General features: G+C 41.3%; 1 protein-coding gene across 12 annotated transcripts in view; it reads left to right on the top strand.

Moving 5' to 3' along the window:
• RBMS1 (RNA binding motif single stranded interacting protein 1) overlaps positions 1–16226 on the top strand; it is a 213684-nt gene extending 197458 nt beyond the window's left edge. For 5 of the 12 annotated variants that reach the window (XM_089916779.1, XM_089916778.1, XM_089916780.1 and 2 more), the window contains 9 exons: positions 1846–1961; positions 2813–2862; positions 2989–3082; positions 5565–5612; positions 6513–6563; positions 9982–10092; positions 11096–11209; positions 12491–12575; positions 13606–16226. In XM_089916779.1, coding sequence (XP_089772905.1) covers positions 1846–1961; positions 2813–2862; positions 2989–3082; positions 5565–5612; positions 6513–6563; positions 9982–10092; positions 11096–11209; positions 12491–12568 — 662 coding nt within the window. In that variant the 3' untranslated portion in view covers positions 12569–12575; positions 13606–16226. The remainder of the gene's footprint in view (positions 1–1845; positions 1962–2812; positions 2863–2988; positions 3083–5564; positions 5613–6512; positions 6564–9981; positions 10093–11095; positions 11210–12490; positions 12576–13605) is intronic. The other 7 variants (XM_089916787.1, XM_089916777.1, XM_089916782.1 and 4 more) reach the window with 7 other exon arrangements.
• Positions 16227–19097: the final 2871 nt, after the last annotated feature.

A 19097-nucleotide genomic window follows, 5' to 3' on the forward strand; every position in this document is an offset into this window, starting at 1 on the left:
CGGGGCATCTCACCAGACACATGACAGTTTTGCTCTCACCTCCTGGCACCCGTAGTACCACAGCTGCCATTCAGAGAGCTCACATGCCAGCCCATCCCTCTGGAGCGGTTCACACCAGGGAGAGGAAAAAGGAGTGCCAAACCATGGCCCCGACAGCCTCGAGGAGGAATTGCAGTTGGGTTTTGGGTGCATTTTGTGTTTCGTCAGAGGAGTACTGAGAGGCACTGTTACTCCCACCCTGTCATTAGCGGGTGGGTAATAGTGATATAAAATAAGAGGTGAATTAGGATAATAAGAGGCAAAGGAGAAAGGAATAAATTTTCCACAAGTAATATTTTTCTTTTCATGGTTATTGAACTTTGAAACAGAACTTGAAAGTAGTAATCATGGTTCCACGGTAGACAAAGGACAGAATGTGAGAGTCAGACAGGAAGGTGTGATTGTCTTTATTACATTAACTAGAAACATACAGAAACAAGCACAGCTTTGAGGAATACACTGCTATTTTCATTCAAGAAAAATTTTTTTAAAAAAAGGAAAAGTCATGGGTGGCCTACTATGTCATCGCCTTTTCTTTTCTTTTCTTTTCTTTTTTTAACTAATGAATATGTATCCCTGGTAAGAGAGTCTGTGCATCTTATACATCTTTTGCTTTTCTTTGTTAGTTTCTTGGGATCATTTTTTTGAGGCAGATGCATAGTAAAGCAACACCAAGTGGGATGATTAAAGGCCCAGAAAAACCTTTAGATAGGGTGGGCAGGTGTTTTCAGCTTTCTCACAACAGCTGTCTTCCATGTTGTATCCCCAAAATAAACAAATAAGACCTATTTGTATTCATTCATTGATTCAGCCAAGATGTAGAGAGCGCTTGCAACATGCCAGACACTTACTTGGGCACTGGGAATAACAGGGATGAACAGAAGCCACTGCTCCCACGGAGCTTCCACTCTAGAGGGGAAACAGACACCAAACAAATAGCCACACTCACAAAGTGTGATAAATGCTCTGAATAAAAATACAGTGTGAGCAGTATAAAGGGGGGCTTGTTTTCTACTGGAGGAAGTGAAGACTGCTCTGAGGAATCGTAATGGAAAGCTATGGGAGCATTTTTAAGTGGCGGAGGGGAGGGTGACATAATCCTGTTCACATTTGAAGATTTACTGAAATGGAATTGGAGAGGGCCAGAGTGAAAAGAAGAGTATCTGCACCTAAAGAAGTACAGAAGTGAATCCAAAAATGCCTTTGCTTCCTCGAAATAGCTCTTGAAATGTTTCATTACATTCTGGTTTGAACACCATAACTAATATATTTTCTGTACAGTATTTTTCACCAGTGGATCATCTCCTAAGGGTCTGAGTAAACTTTTGCCTTGAAGTATTCTATCCATTCCCTTAGAGCACCAACACTGCTCCTATTAAAAAAGAAATTCAGGGACTTCCTGGTGGCGCAGTGGTTAAGAATCTGCCTGCCAATGCAGGGGACATAGGTTCGAGCCCTGGTCCGGGAAGATCCCACATGCCGCGGAGCAACTAAGCCCGTGCGCCACAACTACTGAGCCTGCGGTCTAGAGCCCGCAAGCCACAGCTACTGAGCCCGCGTGCCCCAGAGCCTGTGCTCTGCAACGAGGGAAGCCACCGCAATGAGAAGCCTGTGCACCGCGGAGAACAGTAGCCCCACTTGCCACAACTAGAGAAAGCCTGCACACAGCAACGAAGACCCAGCGCAGCCAAAAATAAACACACACACACACACGTATATTTTTTTTTAAAAAAAAATTCAGTTACGTTTTGTCACTCGTACACACGTAAAGTTTTGGTTTCCTGTTATTTTTCCCTGTTTACTCAGCTCCTACAGAACCTTTATTGTGTAAGTTTGCGGATGGAGGACAGAAGAAGAGACAGAACCCAAACAAATACATCCCTAATGGACGACCGTGGCATAGAGAAGGAGAGGTGAGACTTGTAAGTCCTCTCTTGAAACTTCCGTGGGGGTGTATGATCATGAAAGCTACGTGAATGGTTACACAAGCAGCATCTTGACTTGGCCGCCACGCTTCTAGAATAGGTGCCAGGATTAAAACTTTATAATGTCACATAAAACTCTTCCCGGTGGATACCGTGCTAAGAGTGGTGATTCTCCCGATGGACACATAGATGATGGAAGCAGCTGTGTTTACCAGTTAGCTACATAAAAAGTAAAAGAGCATTTTAAATTGCTGTAAGAAATGCACGAGTGTTTTTTTCCTCTAATGTCGTGGTTTCTTAGGTTTACGTTTTAAATTATTCAGAAATTACTTGAAATATTATTAAAATAAACAGTACATTTGTCATTGAGGATTTTTTGCCTAATAATAATGGTCTTTAGGAAACAAAGCTCAATTTCTTAATAAAAATGTTGGCCCATCATTCCCCCATATTTATCATAAATGGATTGTTCTTTTTGTTTTTTTAAGTAACATACTGGTTCAAGAATGTCTAGGGAAGTGCCGTCCAGTAGAAATGTTCTAGAACCTGTACTGTCCAGTGATGATCACTAGCCACTTAAGGCTATTTATTTGAGCACTTGGAATGTAGCTTGTGTGGTAAAGGGACTCAACTTTTCATTTAATTTTAAATATAACAGCTACCATATGGGACAGTGCCGATCTACAGCTTAATTCTCGTGTTGAGTTTATAATTACATTTGTCTAACGGAAGCTCTCAATTTTATCAAATACTACTAAACTATCACTGTTTTATGTTGCCATGACTCTGAGAAATGGAATTTTTAATTTGTGCCTTTGCAGATGAATGTTTCTTTTTCTTTCCCATAGGCTGGAATGACACTTACTTATGACCCAACCACGGCTGCTATACAGAACGGGTATGTCATTAAGATAAATACATAATGGCTAGAGGGAAAATGTGAAAGTGGAAAATATCAGATGTTTGTTCCGTGAATGATTCTATTTAAAGGATTACTTAATAAAGGCTTTTGTGTTTGTTCTAGATTTTATCCTTCACCATACAGTATTGCTACCAACCGAATGATCACTCAGACTTCTATTACACCCTATATTGCATCTCCTGTATCTGCCTACCAGGTTTGTACCTTTAGGATTCATCAAGAGTACGACAACTTGCCGACCTTGAATCACTGCTACATTTTTATGTGTCTTAAAATTTTGAACATGTATAATGAAATTTTAAGTCAAATGTTATGCAGCTTGGATACCCAATTTAGAATCAGGTGCTTTTTATTGGACAGAGATTTACTTTTATGTTTAGGAGAATGTGCAACGAGGGGAAATGCTTGTCAGTTGTCACTCCTTGAAACGATAGCATTTTAGAATTGGGATGAACCCAAATACTTCCTCCACAACAGGCCCTGCTGCTGGACACCATGTGTCCCAGAAATTGAAACGGAAAGAGAATTGCCGTTAGGTAAAATACAGACTAGGTGTGCACCCTTGCCTTTGTTAATTTGTCAGCAGGAACCAACAAAAGAGCAAGTAAACATGTTAATAAATAAAGACGTGTCTCTGTTAGGTAACATGAAATGAGCAATGCAGTGAGATTTGAGGCCAAAAAAGAGAGGTGACTCCCTGTTTATGTTATTTTGTGAAGAGGCTTTACCCTAAACTCCCAACTTAGAACCAAGATCTCATTAAGCACCTTATTGTCATGTTGATTTGGTTTTATTGCAGGGGTAGCTCCTGTTCTCCATGAACCCCATGGTGGTGCACATGTACTTGTCCTCCCGTATCAGAGTGCCTCTCACAGGGTTGCCGCCTTGGCCCAGACAGGGGCACTCTAACGGAGTCAGTTACAGACATGGGAATACACTTCTGTTGACTGTTGAGATCCTGTGTGACTAAACTAAACTTCTGTGTATTCTTGTTTTTAAAATAATTGAGTTAGTTATCAGAGCCCTGGTTTCTGGGGGTAGGGGACGACAATAATAACTGTGTTATTTCACTTCTGTAAGCCTCAGTTTCCTCATCTTTAAAATGGGGATAATAATAGTTTCTGTCTCATAGGCTTATGATAAGAACGAAATGAGATTATCTATGTAAAGGGCTCACCACAGTACCTGGCATATCGTTAGCACTCAGTAAATGTTAGCTATGATTATTATTATCATCCTTTACATCCAAGATTAACTGGCTGGTAAGAGTATATCCATTCTGCTTTTTTAAAATAATGGATTGGTCAATGTAAGCAATATCATAAAGGTGGTTCTGTCGAAAAGCATAAAAGTAGCTCTGGATAACAAAGAGACGAGATTAAATGCACTAAAACTGAAGTTGTAAAGTAGCATTCACAGCCTCCCTCAGCTTCTAGGTTCTTTTCACTTCCTTTCTTTGAGTCGTCACTCATTTCCTTTTATCTCTCTGGGTTGTTAAGTTACTTAACGCTGGTGCTTCAGTTTGCTAGGCATAGCACTCACTCATTTAATGCCTTTTTAATGATTTTGAACTTAAGATTTCTATGTTTTCCTTTCCTGTATGAGATTCAATGAGATCTGCTCTAGTGCATTTTCCCTAATTAACAATTCCTATATCTGATGTTGAAAAGTAGTCTTCTTTCTTAACTATCTGAACTTGGAAACCTCTTTATGTATACCACTAAAAATAGAGACAAGTAAGCTTTTCCTCAGACAAATGAAAGATTGTGCATATTAACTTGGATGTACGCAGCTATAGATATTTACAGCTATGAATGCTTCTCCTCACCACCTCTTTTTCTCTCTTTAGTCTAAAAGCAGTGAGCATTTTGGCCACAGAATTATTTCATAGAATAGAAAAAAATTAGGAGACCAGGGTTGTTAATAGATTTGATAGACTTAACTGGAAACAACTTTTCATTACAAAGGCCTGATTTCTTCTCCTAGGCAATCTGTGTTTCCCTAAAATACATGTGGAAATTCATTCCAGTTGCCTGGCACTCAGTGCCATTACCTTTTAGACTGATTCTTAACCCTGTAAGTTCAGGAACCCAGTGGGGTCAGCAAATAGGCTTTAAGTGGTCTGTGATCCTCTTAAATTGTTTGCAGAATGTTGCTTGTATGTGTGCAGTCAGTTGGGGGGAAAAGGTCTATTTCCTTCATCAGGTTTTCAGAAGGATTCATGATCCGAAAGAGGACAAAGAACCAATGGTAAAGAATTCACAGAACATAGATTATTATTCCCATTTTATAGTTAGGGAAAATTGAGGAATAGAAAGTAACAGCAGCATGTTTGTTGCTTAAGAAAGAAAATTGTATTAGATGTCATGGCTTCCTAACCCCGTAATGATATAAGCTATTAGGTTATTAGGACCACTGGAATTATACCCAAAATGGGTGCATCTGGCCCCAATTGGGGTCTATAACGGGAGCTTCTCGCCTCCCCGTGATTTATTCAGTGAAGGCCTTGCACTCCTGTTGGAGCAAGCCTTTCTCTGCTAAACCACTATATGCTCATACAATTGGATTTGAGAAATTGGCATCTGCAAGAAACCACCAATATCCCGCTGGGGAAAGGCTGCAGTCCAGATAACTGAAATGTTAACAAGGCAGAAGCACTTAACTTTGGTCTGCCTTAGGTGGCAAAGGAAACCAGAGAAAACAAGTATCGGGGCTCTGCTATCAAGGTAAATCATAATACATTCTTCCCCCATGACTCTTCCCCATATCCTCTCTGTAGAACCTCTGAAGTTAACAGTAGCGGATGAGATACAGGAGGGGTTTGTTCTCAAGAATTAGAGGCAAACTTATTTTGAAATCACATAGTCTCAGGAAAGCTCTGGGCATCAAGAAACGGGCTGATAGTCTTTCTCTGGGGTGGCAGAGACTACACATGCTTTCTTTCCTGCCAAAGAACCTGACTCTCACGTCTTAGACTTCTCGATCCAGAGGGTCTACTGTATAGATGCCCTTTTGACTGTAGATGTCAGGATCTAGTTACTGAAGTTTAATTTCCTAAATCTGGATTTCAGATTTTTTTGTTTCACACACTAACTAGAAATTGTTGACTGCCAGACAAGATTTCTGAAATTTAATGTCCTGGGTATAAAAAGGGGGTTGAATTTGATTATTCTTTTTAAATAAGCACATACTTTAAGGATTAGTTTCTGATAAGATGTGCTGGAATTCTCATTCCTCTGTATTCCTAAAGCACCTACCGTTCATATCTTGATTGTAATACTTTTCACTATTTCTTTGAGTTGTTTACTTGTTTATCTCCCTTGCTTAGACAGTAAATTTCTTGAGGGTGGGACCTATGTCTTCCTTTTTCTCTTTGGTGCTTGATACTCAGTAAATACTTTTTGAGTGGGCAAATGGAACTTGGTTTTAAATAATCATTTCATCCTATTCAGAGTGACCAGTTTGTCAAGAACTCTTAACTGCCTTAATCTTAATCTTTTTAATCATTGATAGTATTGTTTCCTTATTTTCCTTCTGTAGATCTTAACATGATTAAAAGAGCTCTAGAGAAATAGGTAGCACTCTAATGGAAATCAATGTTTCTTCCAAAATCCTTCCTTTTCCAGGTGCAAAGCCCTTCTTGGATGCAACCGCAACCGTATATCCTACAGCACCCCGTAAGTTTTTCATCTTAACGGCTTTGTAGTTTATAAGTAAGCTATGTATACGTTAAAAACCATTCTCTGGGTTTAAACCATTTGCCCAAAGATGGTGTAGGATTTGGGAGATTTTAAATATCAAATATGAAAATGAGTTCATTATAAAACTTTCACTCACCTTGTGTTAAAATAAATCGGTGGTTGACCTTAAGTCAAATTCGCAATCCATGAGAATTTAAACATAGGAGATTGTTCCATTGAATTTTTAAATTTTAAAGTTTTAAAATTGCTAAATTTTTAACCATACTTAGGATGAAATAGCTCTCATTTTTTACATTCTGTTTAATGCAAATATAAAGTGTTCAAAATTGACCTAGAGTTTTTCATTAGCGTTAGCCTCTCCATGGAAATTATAAAAAAAACTAAAGTAGTAACACCGACCTTGGTGAATAACAAAGGTGATTTCTTTAGTGACACGAGCGTGTGTTGTACTTATGTATATATTACATGTTTTTTAATTGAGTTACACTTCACCTTGTTAGGTAGTATAGTTAATGTATTTTTCAGAGATACATAAAATCCAGTTTGTGGAATTAAAACATGGGTTTAAAAGTTGAAAAATAAAGGTGGAGAACAAAATCACAAAAGAGACTAAGAATGCCTAATGAAATAATCTAGATGCTTGCCATGAGGCGGCCACAAATTTGGCCTAACCTTTCTAGTAACCAATGCAAAATGGGAACCTTAATAAGCAATACAGTTCACAGTACTTATAAAACCGATCAGTTGCTTAGGAAAAGCACACTGTTCTTGGCCTTAAAATGAGATAGGAATTTCTCTCAGGACAACTTCCTAAAGAGGACACTGTGCAGTGTTAGACCAGGCATGTGAAACAGCAGAACAGGGACACGTTCTGAACAGGAAGTTGCTGAGATGACTTTGAAGAAGCAGACAAAACATGTTTAGTTGATGACACAGGAGAAGAGCTCTCTGATGATATAGGTGTGTGTGTTGTGTGTCTGTATAAACATACACACCTGTGTTTCTACACACACACATCTGCACACGTACACCCACAAAGCCACACAAACGCCTATGGCAGTCTGCATCCCGGGTACTCTATGCTGTCCTATTGGAGAATGCTGGAAATCAGCTCACTTTTCATTTGGGGGCTTCCTAGTGCAGTAGCTCCTACAGATGAATGAGGGAGAGGAGCAGGAAGCTCCTTCTGCATATTCTGGGCTTTTGAGTCATTTCCATAATACCACACACTTTTGTGTGTGTGTGTGTGTGTGGTACGCGGGACTCTCACTGTTGTGGCCTCTCCCGTTGCGGAGCACAGGCTCCGGACGCGCAGGCTCAGCGGCCATGGTTCACGGGCGCAGCCGCTCCGCGGCATGGGGGATCCTCCCGGACCGGGGCATGAACCCACGTCCCCTGCATCGGCAGGCAGACCCTCAACCACTGCGCCACCAGGGAAGCCCACCACACACTTTTTGATGATGCACATTAAAAATTTTAAAGGAAAAAATTTCTTAGGAAATATATTAATAACAAACTACTTCTGACATGAATCCATATCCTTTGTGGGGGGAGGGAGGGGTCAACTATTAGAGACAGAGGCAGGCACATCTCTGAGTTGAACGACTTTGAGACAGTAGTGGTGTGTGCAGAAGGCTCCTACCTGAGGATTCATTCCTTCTCCCCACCCAGATTTAGACTGCCTGCAACCAGCATGAACGCACCTGCACACCAATCTTTGCCCTCAATTGTGTATCAATTTATCAGTAAATAACAGTGTATTTAAGGGATGAGTCAGGTACACTGATACCAAAAACCTAACATTAATATTTGTAGGGTGTATCAGAATAATTGCATCCTCAGGTAATCGGGTGATAGCAAAAGTGAGAGGAATGCTATAATCCATAAGAATATTACAATTGGATAAATTAGAGAAAATGCAAAAATCCAGAAATAGAACTAATTGAGTTTCATACACAATTAATGTACCATTAAGTAATCATTAAAAATGATGGGCTTCCCTAGTGGCGCAGTGGTTGAGAGTCCGCCTGCCGATGCAGGGGACATGGGTTCGAGCCCTGGTCCGGGAAGATCCCACATACCACCGAACAACTAAGCCCGTGAGCCACAACTGCTGAGCCCATATGCCACAACTACTGAAGCCCATGCGTGCGCCTAGAGCCTGTGCTCCGCAGCAAGAGAAGCCACCACAGTGAGAAGCCCACGCACTGCAACAAAGAGTAGCCCCCCGCTCGCTGCAACTAGAGGAAGTCCGAGTGCAGCAACACAGCCAAAAATAAATAATTAATTAATTTAAAAAGGAAAAAAAAAAAGAATCCGCCTGCCAGTGCACGGGTTCAGGCCCTGGTCCGGGAAGATCCCACATGCCGCAGAGCAGCTAAGCCCATGCGCCACAACTGCTGAGCCCGCGTGCCACAACTACTGAAGCCCGCATGCCTAGAGCCTGTGCTGTACAACAAGGGAAGCCACTGCAATGAGAAACCTGCGCACAACGGAAGAGTAGCCTCTGCTTGCCACAAGCAGAGAAAGCCCGTGTGCAGCAACGAAGACGCAACGAAGACCCAATGCAACCAGAAATAAATAAATAAATAAATAAATAAATAGAAGCAAAACCCAGGATATGAAATAGTTCATGTGCCCTGGTTGCAACTCTGTAAAAACATGCAGAGGCCAGAATCTGGACAGTGCTACCCTGACCATGCTAACAGCTGTGTATTAGAGACAGGCTGGGTTATACGGGTGATTTTTTTCACCCCTCCTCTCTGTTTTTAACTATATTTAATTTTATTTTTGATGACCAGAATTTTTTCAAATGAAATCAAAGATTCTAAAATTGGATTATTAACCATATCTGAATCTGCTTCCCTCCCCTGGCACCAAATTGCAGTTGAAAGTTCTGAGAAACACTGAGTGAATGAAGAATGTGATCTTGATACTAGCAGCCTGAACCTTGAATCAAATGACTATTTTTTTAACATTTTTGAACAAAACACTGTATTTATAATATTCAATATAGTATATTGTTTTGTGGCTGCATGAAACATCAACTGTCATTTACTTTAAAAAAAAAAAGTAAGCATTTTGTAACCTTGGCCAGCCAAAAGTAGTTTGCGTTTCCTGTCCCACCCCATAGTTCTCCTGCGGACTAGCTTGCTTTACAGTTAAGTGAAAGGAAAGGGAGAGGTATTTAATAGAAGGATTTCTGTGAAGTGGGTGCTCTTTTAAAAGGTCTCAGGAAACACAATCTAGACCATTTATAAGAAATCATGACACCATTTGCAATTTTAGCTTCATGTTCCTCAGTAAACTAAGGCATTTCCTTTGCAAAAGGTTGTTCCAGAATCTGCACTCCCTCCCTAAGTTTGTCTCACTTCCTCTGTCTCCGACTCCCCAGGGTGCCGTGTTAACTCCCTCAATGGAGCACACCATGTCACTACAGCCCGCATCTATGATCAGCCCTCTGGCCCAGCAGATGAGTCATCTGTCACTAGGCAGCACCGGAACAGTAGGTGGCAAATTAATATCATGTGTCTCAGCAAACAGAGGAGGGTAAATGAATGCAGCCTGTGTCTTCCTTATCAATTATAGACTCTGTAATGTCAGAGATTATGTCTGATCCCCTCTCTCCTCCCACATTGCCTTTCACATAGTAAGTACTCAGATATTTCTTGATTAATTGATGAACTAAAAGTCCTCCCACATTGCCTTTCACATAGTAAGTACTCAGATATTTCTTGATTAATTGATGAACTAAAAGTCTGTCCTCTGGGTATCTATCTATCTCCCCTTTATCAGAATATAGTATCCGTACAAGACCACTTTTAGCCCTAATGACGAGTATCGTTCATTCACACTGGCAGACCTGGTCTCATGAAGCAAAAGATGAAGGTGATTCATGGTAGTCAAGGCAGGGAATTTTTACTTACTTATTTCTTCTTGTATGGATTTCGGGGGCACTGAATCACAATCTTAGTATTGACTTATTTCCTCCAAATCCAGGGACTCGGGAATTGGGGTTGAACTAATCCCAGATTCACTTCCAGGGTTGATATGTGTAGTGTTTAGATGGTCAGATGGCCAAAGGCTTTTAACTGAGACCATATCTATGGTAGCTTAAAAGAACAAAGGGTAGTATTTTCCTGGCTTACATTCCCAGCCAGCAGAAGCAGCCTGTAAAGGCTAAGCCAGGGCCACACACATCCAGTGAGAAACCTCTCCTGCCTTCAGAGAAGGATGGCTGTCGGCATCAGGAAAGCAAGGGTCCATTTCCCATTTTTCAGTGACGTGCTAAAGATGTAATAAGTCATTTACTTCTTGGGGCTCCACCTATGGAAACAATTCTAGATACTGGTTCAAGGGGCTGCTGGAAACTCATGAGGTCCTTTGAGGGAGAGACCTTCTAGAATAAAATAGCACGTTAGTGATGCTGAATTACCAAGGACGAGAAACTGTAGTGACCATCACCCATGGCTCGTCGTTGGCCACGCTGACTGTATTTTTCTTTCCAGTACATGCCTGCCACGTCAGCTGTGCAGGGGGCCTACCTGCCACAGTATACCCACGTGCAGACGCCGGCGGTTCCTGTGGAGGTTGGTATAGACTGTCCAGTGGCCGTTCTGGCAGTGAGTAATTTCAGAAATGGGTTAACTAGAACTCAAAGAAGAATCAATCGAAAGTCAAACATTTGCATGAAGAATCGAGTTGAGAGGGAGTCTATGCCTAGACTTGTTTTCAACTGTGAAATATTCTCTGCATACAAGTTAGTAAACAGCATCCAAGCCACACCCCCAAGACTCCCAGAAATACTGATATTTTCTAGGCTGGTAGCACATTTCATACCCCTTCAAGGCTCTGTCTTGTCTCCTGTAAAATGACGCTTACAGGCAAATTAAAACACAGGTTCTTGATAAAGCTGGAATTTGCAATACTAGTACCAAAGATTATATCAGTAATAATAATTACAAAAATTAACTTGTTATCACTAAGATACTTGAAAAAAAAAGTTTCAGAACTGTAACAGGGATGAGGAACACACCATACCTGTTTTTATAGAGACTTAGTAGAGCTAAATAACTCTTAGTTCTTGTTACGGAAGATACTGTTATGATATTGATATGGAAGTCTGACATTTGAATTCAAGTTGGGCAGAAAGCATAGTGTTTTCCTGCAAAGTACCCTTGAAATTCCAAGGAAATTCATCAACCCAGTCGATCCCCCCCTGCTAGGCAGATCCCATAGGTACCAATTCCAGAAACAACCCTAGGACTGTGGCTGGATTACAGGGGAGGTGGGATGTGTTTTGTTTGCTTCTAAATGATTGAAATTTGTGCAGTTATTGATAGCCACAGTTACCAGAACCCCTTATCTGCAATGCTGGAACAAACAAATCTGAAATGAAAAATTTTCCTTGTAACTACTTTAGCAAAACACCTGACCTGTGACAGAACCCAAGCTGAACTGATGTAAGACAAGATCTTTACCCCATTTACACTGCATATTCATACCTTTCAGCACAGACCTATTCATGTGTTTGATTATGAGGTACAGCCCTAGACCCCACTGGGTATAGTCTCTGATATACAGCATATGCATACCATGTTTCAGATTCTAAAATCTGAAAATACTGAATTCCAAGTCACATCTGGCCCCCAAAGGGTAAGAGATTTGTTTGGTAAATTGCAGCTTGATATGAAGAGGCAACTCATAAAAGTTAAAGGAGGTTCTTTGGGTCTATCAGACATTTTAACTTCTTAGGGAAATAATTAACTTTGAAGGCTCTATATGACATTAAGAAAATCACTTTTAAGGAGTGCTTGTTTTTAAGATGTGGGACTCAGTCCAACCTGGGTAACAGAGTTTGGATTTCTTTGCTCACATGTCTCATCTGTTCTGCTTTGTTGTAGGAGGCGAGTGGTCAGCAGCAGGTGGCTGTAGAGACGTCTAATGACCATTCTCCATATACCTTTCAACCCAATAAGTAACTGTGAGGTATGAGAGAAAGGTCTCCATCACTATAGGGCTCAAGTCAAGAAAAGTCTATGATTCTTGTATCAAAATGGTACTTTAAACAACTCAGGTCTGGTCACACTGCTTCAGTCATGGCCAGGGAATCCAATGTTACTGGAGTGTTAAAATCAGTGATTTTGGGCTTCCCTGGTGGCGCAGTGGTTGAGAGTCTGCCTGCCGATGCAGGGGACCCGGGTTTGTGCCCCGGTCCGGGAAGATCCCACATGCCGCGGAGCAGCTGGGCCCGTGAGCCATGGCCGCTGGGCCTGCGCGTCCGGAGCCTGTGCTCCGCAACGGGAGAGGCCAAACAGTGAGAGGCCCGCGTACTGCCAAAAAAAAAAAAAAAAAAAATCAGTGATTTTGTGGATTTGTAGATGAGTATTCTGTCCAAAAAGAACAGTGCCTTATATTGAAGTCAAATGTATATTTATACTCTCTTCCTCCCTACCCACCCCCTGCCAAAAGATTGGTAACATAATCAGACAATGCCAGGTACCAAATTTGTCCTACAATACATTTATATATTTTTTTATATTATATATATATATATATAAAATATGTAATATATATATATTGTTTTAATGCTCACAAACTAAAGGAAATATAGCATAAGATTTTGCTTAATCTAGCATTACAAGATTAGCAGTATCTTGACTATGAATCTAATATGACTATCCTTAGATTGAGAGATTGCTCTCCCAGCTCCCACTTGGACCACGGATCTCAAAACTAGTCACTCTGCCATGCAGATTGCAGTAAAACAGCTCTGTGGAACTTACAACACCTGGGTTTCTGGATTGCTCTGGTGAAGTATGTTGCAGGTCCCAGATTTGAAAGGTGGACTCGGGGCATAAAAAGTGACCTCAGTTCCAGAGTTTGCATTTACTGGCCTACCACCAGCGATGAGCAGAGCCTTTCTCAAACACATATCTTTAAAACAAGAAAGAGATGACAAATCTCTGGTATATTACACCAAATGTACAAAAGCATTTTTTTTTTTTCTCTCTTCCAGATGTACAGAAGGGTGTGCTTAAATGAAGAAGGTTGTGAAGGCTGAACAATCATGGATTTTTCTGATCAATTGTGCTTTAGGAAATTATTGACAGTTTTGCACAGGTTCTTGAAAACGTTATTTATAATGAAATCAACTAAAACTATTTTTGCTATAAGTTCTATAAGGTGCATAAAACCCTTAAATTCATCTAGTAGCTGTTCCCCTGAACAGGTTTATTTTAGTAAAAAAAAAAAAAAAAAAAAAAAGAAAAAGAAAAAAAAACCAACAAAATACAAAAAGATTTTTATCAAATGTTATGATGCAAAAAAGAAAAAAAAAAAGAAAAAGAAAACTTCAATTCTCTGGGTATGCACAAAGACCATGAAGACTTACCCAAGTGCATGACCAGATTCTTGTGGTTTTGTCCATTTTGTGTTTTCGTTTGTGTTTTTTTCAGCTGTATGCAATGGGCTTTCTGATGTTTAAATAGTCCAACTTCACCCCTGGTGTCCTGTGCTCGCAGTGTGAGTGTTGCAGCCAGCGTCTCTTTTCTTAGCTTTCCTTTTTCCTTTCCACGTAGTGTGAAGTGTCTTATCCTTTTCTATGAATTCCAATTTGCCTTAACTCTTTTGATGCTGTAGCTGTTTCAGTAAAAGTTAGTTCAAACTAATGATGTAGAATGCTTTGACCAAATGGGCTGGTCTATTATGCCTTGTTAAACAGCAGCATAGGGCTTTTAAAAGGTAGTCAATAAAAGTTGCTGAAATTTTGGCTTTTTTAAATATGTAGTAGGTGTTTTTAATGATTTTTCACATAATGTGTAAGGTAGTGAAATGCAAGAAGGGAAAACTGTTTTGTGTGAAACACATTTTCTGACTGGGGAACTTTTAATAGGGTAAATCGTTTGTAAGGCTGTATGCCAAGAGTTTCCTCTGATAGTTTGACTGATTTAGGATATCTGCTGTATGATGCAATGTAAAGTCTTTTTTGCCTTTTTTCAGGAAAAAAAAAAAAAACAACTAACTTGATGTTCTAGATTTAGTGTAGGTAGCGTAGGGGCAGGGGGTGGGGGGAGGGAAGGGAGTCACCGAATGTTTTGTCCTTCCTTTATACTAACGATAGTGCTTTAGAATGAGAATGACGCCTGAGATCTGGCAAACCGAAAAAAACCACAAATGTTGCTATTGCAACGAAATGGCAAAAGCTAAAAGTAAGGATTTATCTTCAAACATAAGCTGAGATATGAATAGAAGCGAAACGATTGGCTACTAGCTCTCTCTATCACGTAAATTTGAGAAACAAAAATTACTTGGCACTTTTAAAGGTAACTTCACCAAAGACCGAAGAGCCAGTAACCAGTAGCTCCAGCTTGTCTCAGCATCACATCTTCTGTGCTCTTTATTTTTGCCGGACCAGTTTGCGGTTAGGAGAATGTGCCTTTTTTGTACCTTTGGATTTAGGTTTTATAATTTTAATTGATGTATGGACACACACAAACAAAAAAGCATGAAGGAAGATTTGGATCCAAGCAGTGCCACACTTTACATCATCACTACAAGTGTTAAGTGTAAAGAAAAACCAATTTTGAAACTATGAAATTCCTGATTCATAAATACACAGTTATTTCTACTTTAGTACATATAAGATAATTCACTGTTATTAAAGCTCTTTTATTAAGACAATTGCATACGTTTGAAAAGCAATGGTAAATTAAGTTGTCTTCCAAAACTGTGTACTTGTCTGGTCAACTGTGTGTGATCAGTTATCTACCTCAGAGTCTATTTTCTTTTGTGCTGGGACAGGTTGCTGGCCCTCCCTGTTTCCACAGACCAAATCCTTCCTAGCTCAGGAGCTAGGCCTAAGCAGTTATTTCTTTCGAGTATTTTTTAGTTCTTAAAATTTATGCTTGTGTTTGATTATAGATGTCAGTGATATTTCATAGTTTCAAAAGTCCTTGCTGCTCTGAGAAGTGTAGATTCTAGTGAAAATTACATAGTCATAAGAGAAGTGTGTTTTTGTTTTTGTTTTTGTTTCCTTTTTTAAAGTTGTGGTATTATTGGTTCTATGCTCCCTGGAATATTACTGCTTTGTGAAAGTCCAGACTGAACGCAGCACCCTCTTTGTACCTAGTACATTGTAAACCTGGGTCTCTCACTACTTGATATTTTTGCATTAGTTAAGACAGAAATTTGATAACTCAGTTAGAGGGGAGGGGAAATCTGCTGCTAGAAATGTCTGAACTAAGTGCCATACTCGTCTGGGTAAGATTTGGGAAACATAACCTCTGTACATAAAAAAAGAAAAAAAATCAGTTAAACATCACATAGTAGACAGCCATTAAATTATAAAAAAAATTAATTTATGAAGAAAGACCTTTTGTACAGATTGAAAAAAAAAGATTTTCATAGAGATATCTATATGATCAAGAGAGTTAATTTTTTATTTTTGTTTTACTAGTGCCACAAACTTGCCAGTGGTAACTTATTTGTCCGGTTCAAGATAACTCTGTAGTTTTCTTTCCTAGGACTTGTTGTTAAACGCCAAAAAGACATTTTTGAACTGTACATTTGATCAGATTGTTAGCTTTTTCTGTTTTATTTCTTTTGAGAACCTTTGAATAAAAAACATCTGAAATTTTATTTTTCCTGTCAATTTTTTTTAGATTAGATTCAATGTATATCAGAATTTCATTTCATTTCTGATCTCTTCTTTCAGCTCAGTGGATTGGTTTGAAACTGAGTTGAAAATTATTTTCAGATTCAATATGTACTCGAAATATATTTCCTTTAAAAGAACTGGAAAAAACCTTCCCACCCTGTTGTTTTTGGTTATTTCAGTTCATGTACAGGGACAAGCATTAGCTCACCGTGTTTCCTCTCAGCAAAGTCCACCTTTGGTCTGTTCTAAAACACCAAAGAGCCAGGCCCCTCTCCTTCCTCCTTCCTCACTGCTACCTTTGGACTGTGGCACTGTCATTGCCCAGCAAGGAGGACAGAATAAAAACAGTGTCCCCATCTCCGGTAAACAAGCTCACGGGTAAGGATTTCAAGGTGATCTTATCCCTGCCTTGATGCCTCGGGCCTCCTTTAGTGACCTTGTTTGGCTGTTCCCAGTAGGAGGCTCTGGTGCAGCGTTCATGGGGCAGAGACAACAGCTCTCTTTCCCACACTGACATGCTTTATGGGAGGCTCTCAGTACAAGAAATTGACTCTTACCCAAGGTAAATGAAATGTTTCAGTGTAGTTGTAAAGGTTTCTTTTTCTGCTGCCCAGTGGCTCTGTCCTGATGAAAGGAGTGGGCGAGAAGGACATCCATAGCCTCCATTTCTGTATGCCTCCGCCGCAGTGTGGACGATGGGATCTGTGAATTAGATACATGGGGTTTAGAGCATTTACCTTGCCAGAGACGAGAAAGCCCCAGTACTCACTGGCTCTATGAGAAAATGGAACCCGGTCCTCTAATGATAACCAGTGCTTCAGAGAGAAGGATGTCGGGGCAGGAGCAGAGTGTAGCCTCACTGAGACACACGCAGGCTGCCAAGAATGTAAGCTATGTGAACTCATGTTCTGTCCCAGCCTCACACTGTCCCCATGCTCCTTCATAGGACCACTGACCAGAGGCAGGAAAGAAATACTGCTGGGCACCTTAGGTTTTGTTAACCTTATTTTTGTTCTCTTATTTTAAGACGGCTTATGTCATTGGAGTCCTGGGACATCCGGGGGCTCTCGTTCACACAGAAACTGATAAACACTTTTTCAGAGCACCTTTTCTGTCTGTGCAACAGGGCTAAGCAAGCCAGAATGCTGATGGATAAAAAAGAGCTGTCGCTCACACATAGAAAGAGGACCTGTGGCACCTTTGGGGATCAACCCCACCTTGCTAAAATGTTGTGGTTCCTCGGGTCATCGTCAGGGGCCAGGACTCCCTCTTTGTCTGAGATGGCCTGGGTCCAAGGATCGGGGAGGAATTCTTGCCTAGAAAAGAGGGAGGAAGCTGGCAGCGACAACCGGGCGTGCATATTTCTCTCTCTGCATGGGCTGGGATGAGGGAGAGCAGTGGGTGGACAGGAGCCCCGTTTTCTCCCCACCACCCATGCCCTTCAAGAGCATCCGCTGGAGCATGAATTCCGCCTCCTCTCAAATTTCACAGATGCTAGTTAAAAATTCACTAAGAGAAAGGTAGTGCCTCCCAGCCTGAGGAGGGGCTCAAAAATGTTCAGATCTGACAACGGTCGTCTCATTCCACCAGAGTAGCCGGAGGAAAAGATGCAGCTGCCCTGGGAGAAAGGTCACAGACCTGTCACCACCACCTTCCTCCACCACCCCCAGCCCCCCCGCCCTTGCCTGAAAATCTTCAGAAGATGGCAAGTAGTTAGGAAAATTCAGCCCAGGGTTAAAGAAAAACCGGGCAGCTTCTTCCCCTGCAATAGCAATGTGATGAAATATGCACCCCTCGGTAGTGGCGGGGAGCGGGGGAGGGGTGGCCGCAGGCAGCCCCGGCAGGTGGCGCTGGGGAGCAGGGCTGCGGGGCAACGCTCCCGGGGCCCAGCGCAGCGTCCTTGGTAAGGCTGGGGAGGCGGTACCGTGCGCCCATCCTTCCTGTGGATGACCTTGGCCAGGCGATGGAATTTCAGCCCTGTGGAATGGCTCCGGAGGAGTGTCTCCTGTCTTTGGACGTCCTGTCTTGACGCTCTGGGTCTTTTCAGGGCCCGGGCATGTTCTCACTTGAGCCACTAGAGGGAGGATTTTGTGGCTCTTCACCTGCAGCTGTGAGCTTGAAGGCAGGCGACCCGGGCCTCGCAGGGGGTGCTCCTGGTGGAAATCGAGGATCCCCAGGCACACACCTCTGGGGATAACAGGGTACTCGAACTGCGGGTTAGTAGTAAGAACGTTGCCCGATGCTGTCAGCTCCCTCCTGAGAGCATTGTTGCTCAGACGGGGAGTAACTTATATGTGACTTTTAAGGCTCAAGGAAGGGCTTGGGGACAGGGAAGGAAGTCAAAAGCCTTGCCAGACTTCATGACTGCAGGCACAAGAAAGTGCTGGCAGGTCTCTGGGCTGCTCAGAACTGAAAACAGGTGGCTTTGGATTAAATACAAACTTGAATGCTATTATTCCTTTTGTGTGTGTGAGAGAGACTGAGATTTGATCTAGAATATTCCACTGCTCATTGACACAAAATATGGATCATAAACGAGACTACAGGTATCTCCTACCCTCTAGTATCCCTGAAACCACTTCCTCTCCTTGAATACCTCCAGTGACTGGGCACTTCCCACCTCTCTTGGCATCCTTTATCGTTTTTGGAACTGCTCTCAAACTTGCTTATGGAGTCAAATTTGCATCTTTGTAATTTCTACTTGTCAGCCTTAGTTCTGCCAACTGAGATGCCACAGAATAAGTCCGTCATTCCCATTCCTGAAAAGACAAAAGCATAGTGACAGACAACACATCAGTGATTGCCAGGAGTTAAAGGGAACAGGAGGATGTGACCATAAAGGGGACAGCACA

This window comes from Delphinapterus leucas, chromosome 8, assembly GCF_059928025.1.
Source record: "Delphinapterus leucas isolate spDelLeu-1000000601 "Yukka" chromosome 8, BTC_Dleu_Yukka2, whole genome shotgun sequence".
Classification (NCBI taxonomy): Eukaryota; Metazoa; Chordata; class Mammalia; order Artiodactyla; family Monodontidae; genus Delphinapterus; species Delphinapterus leucas.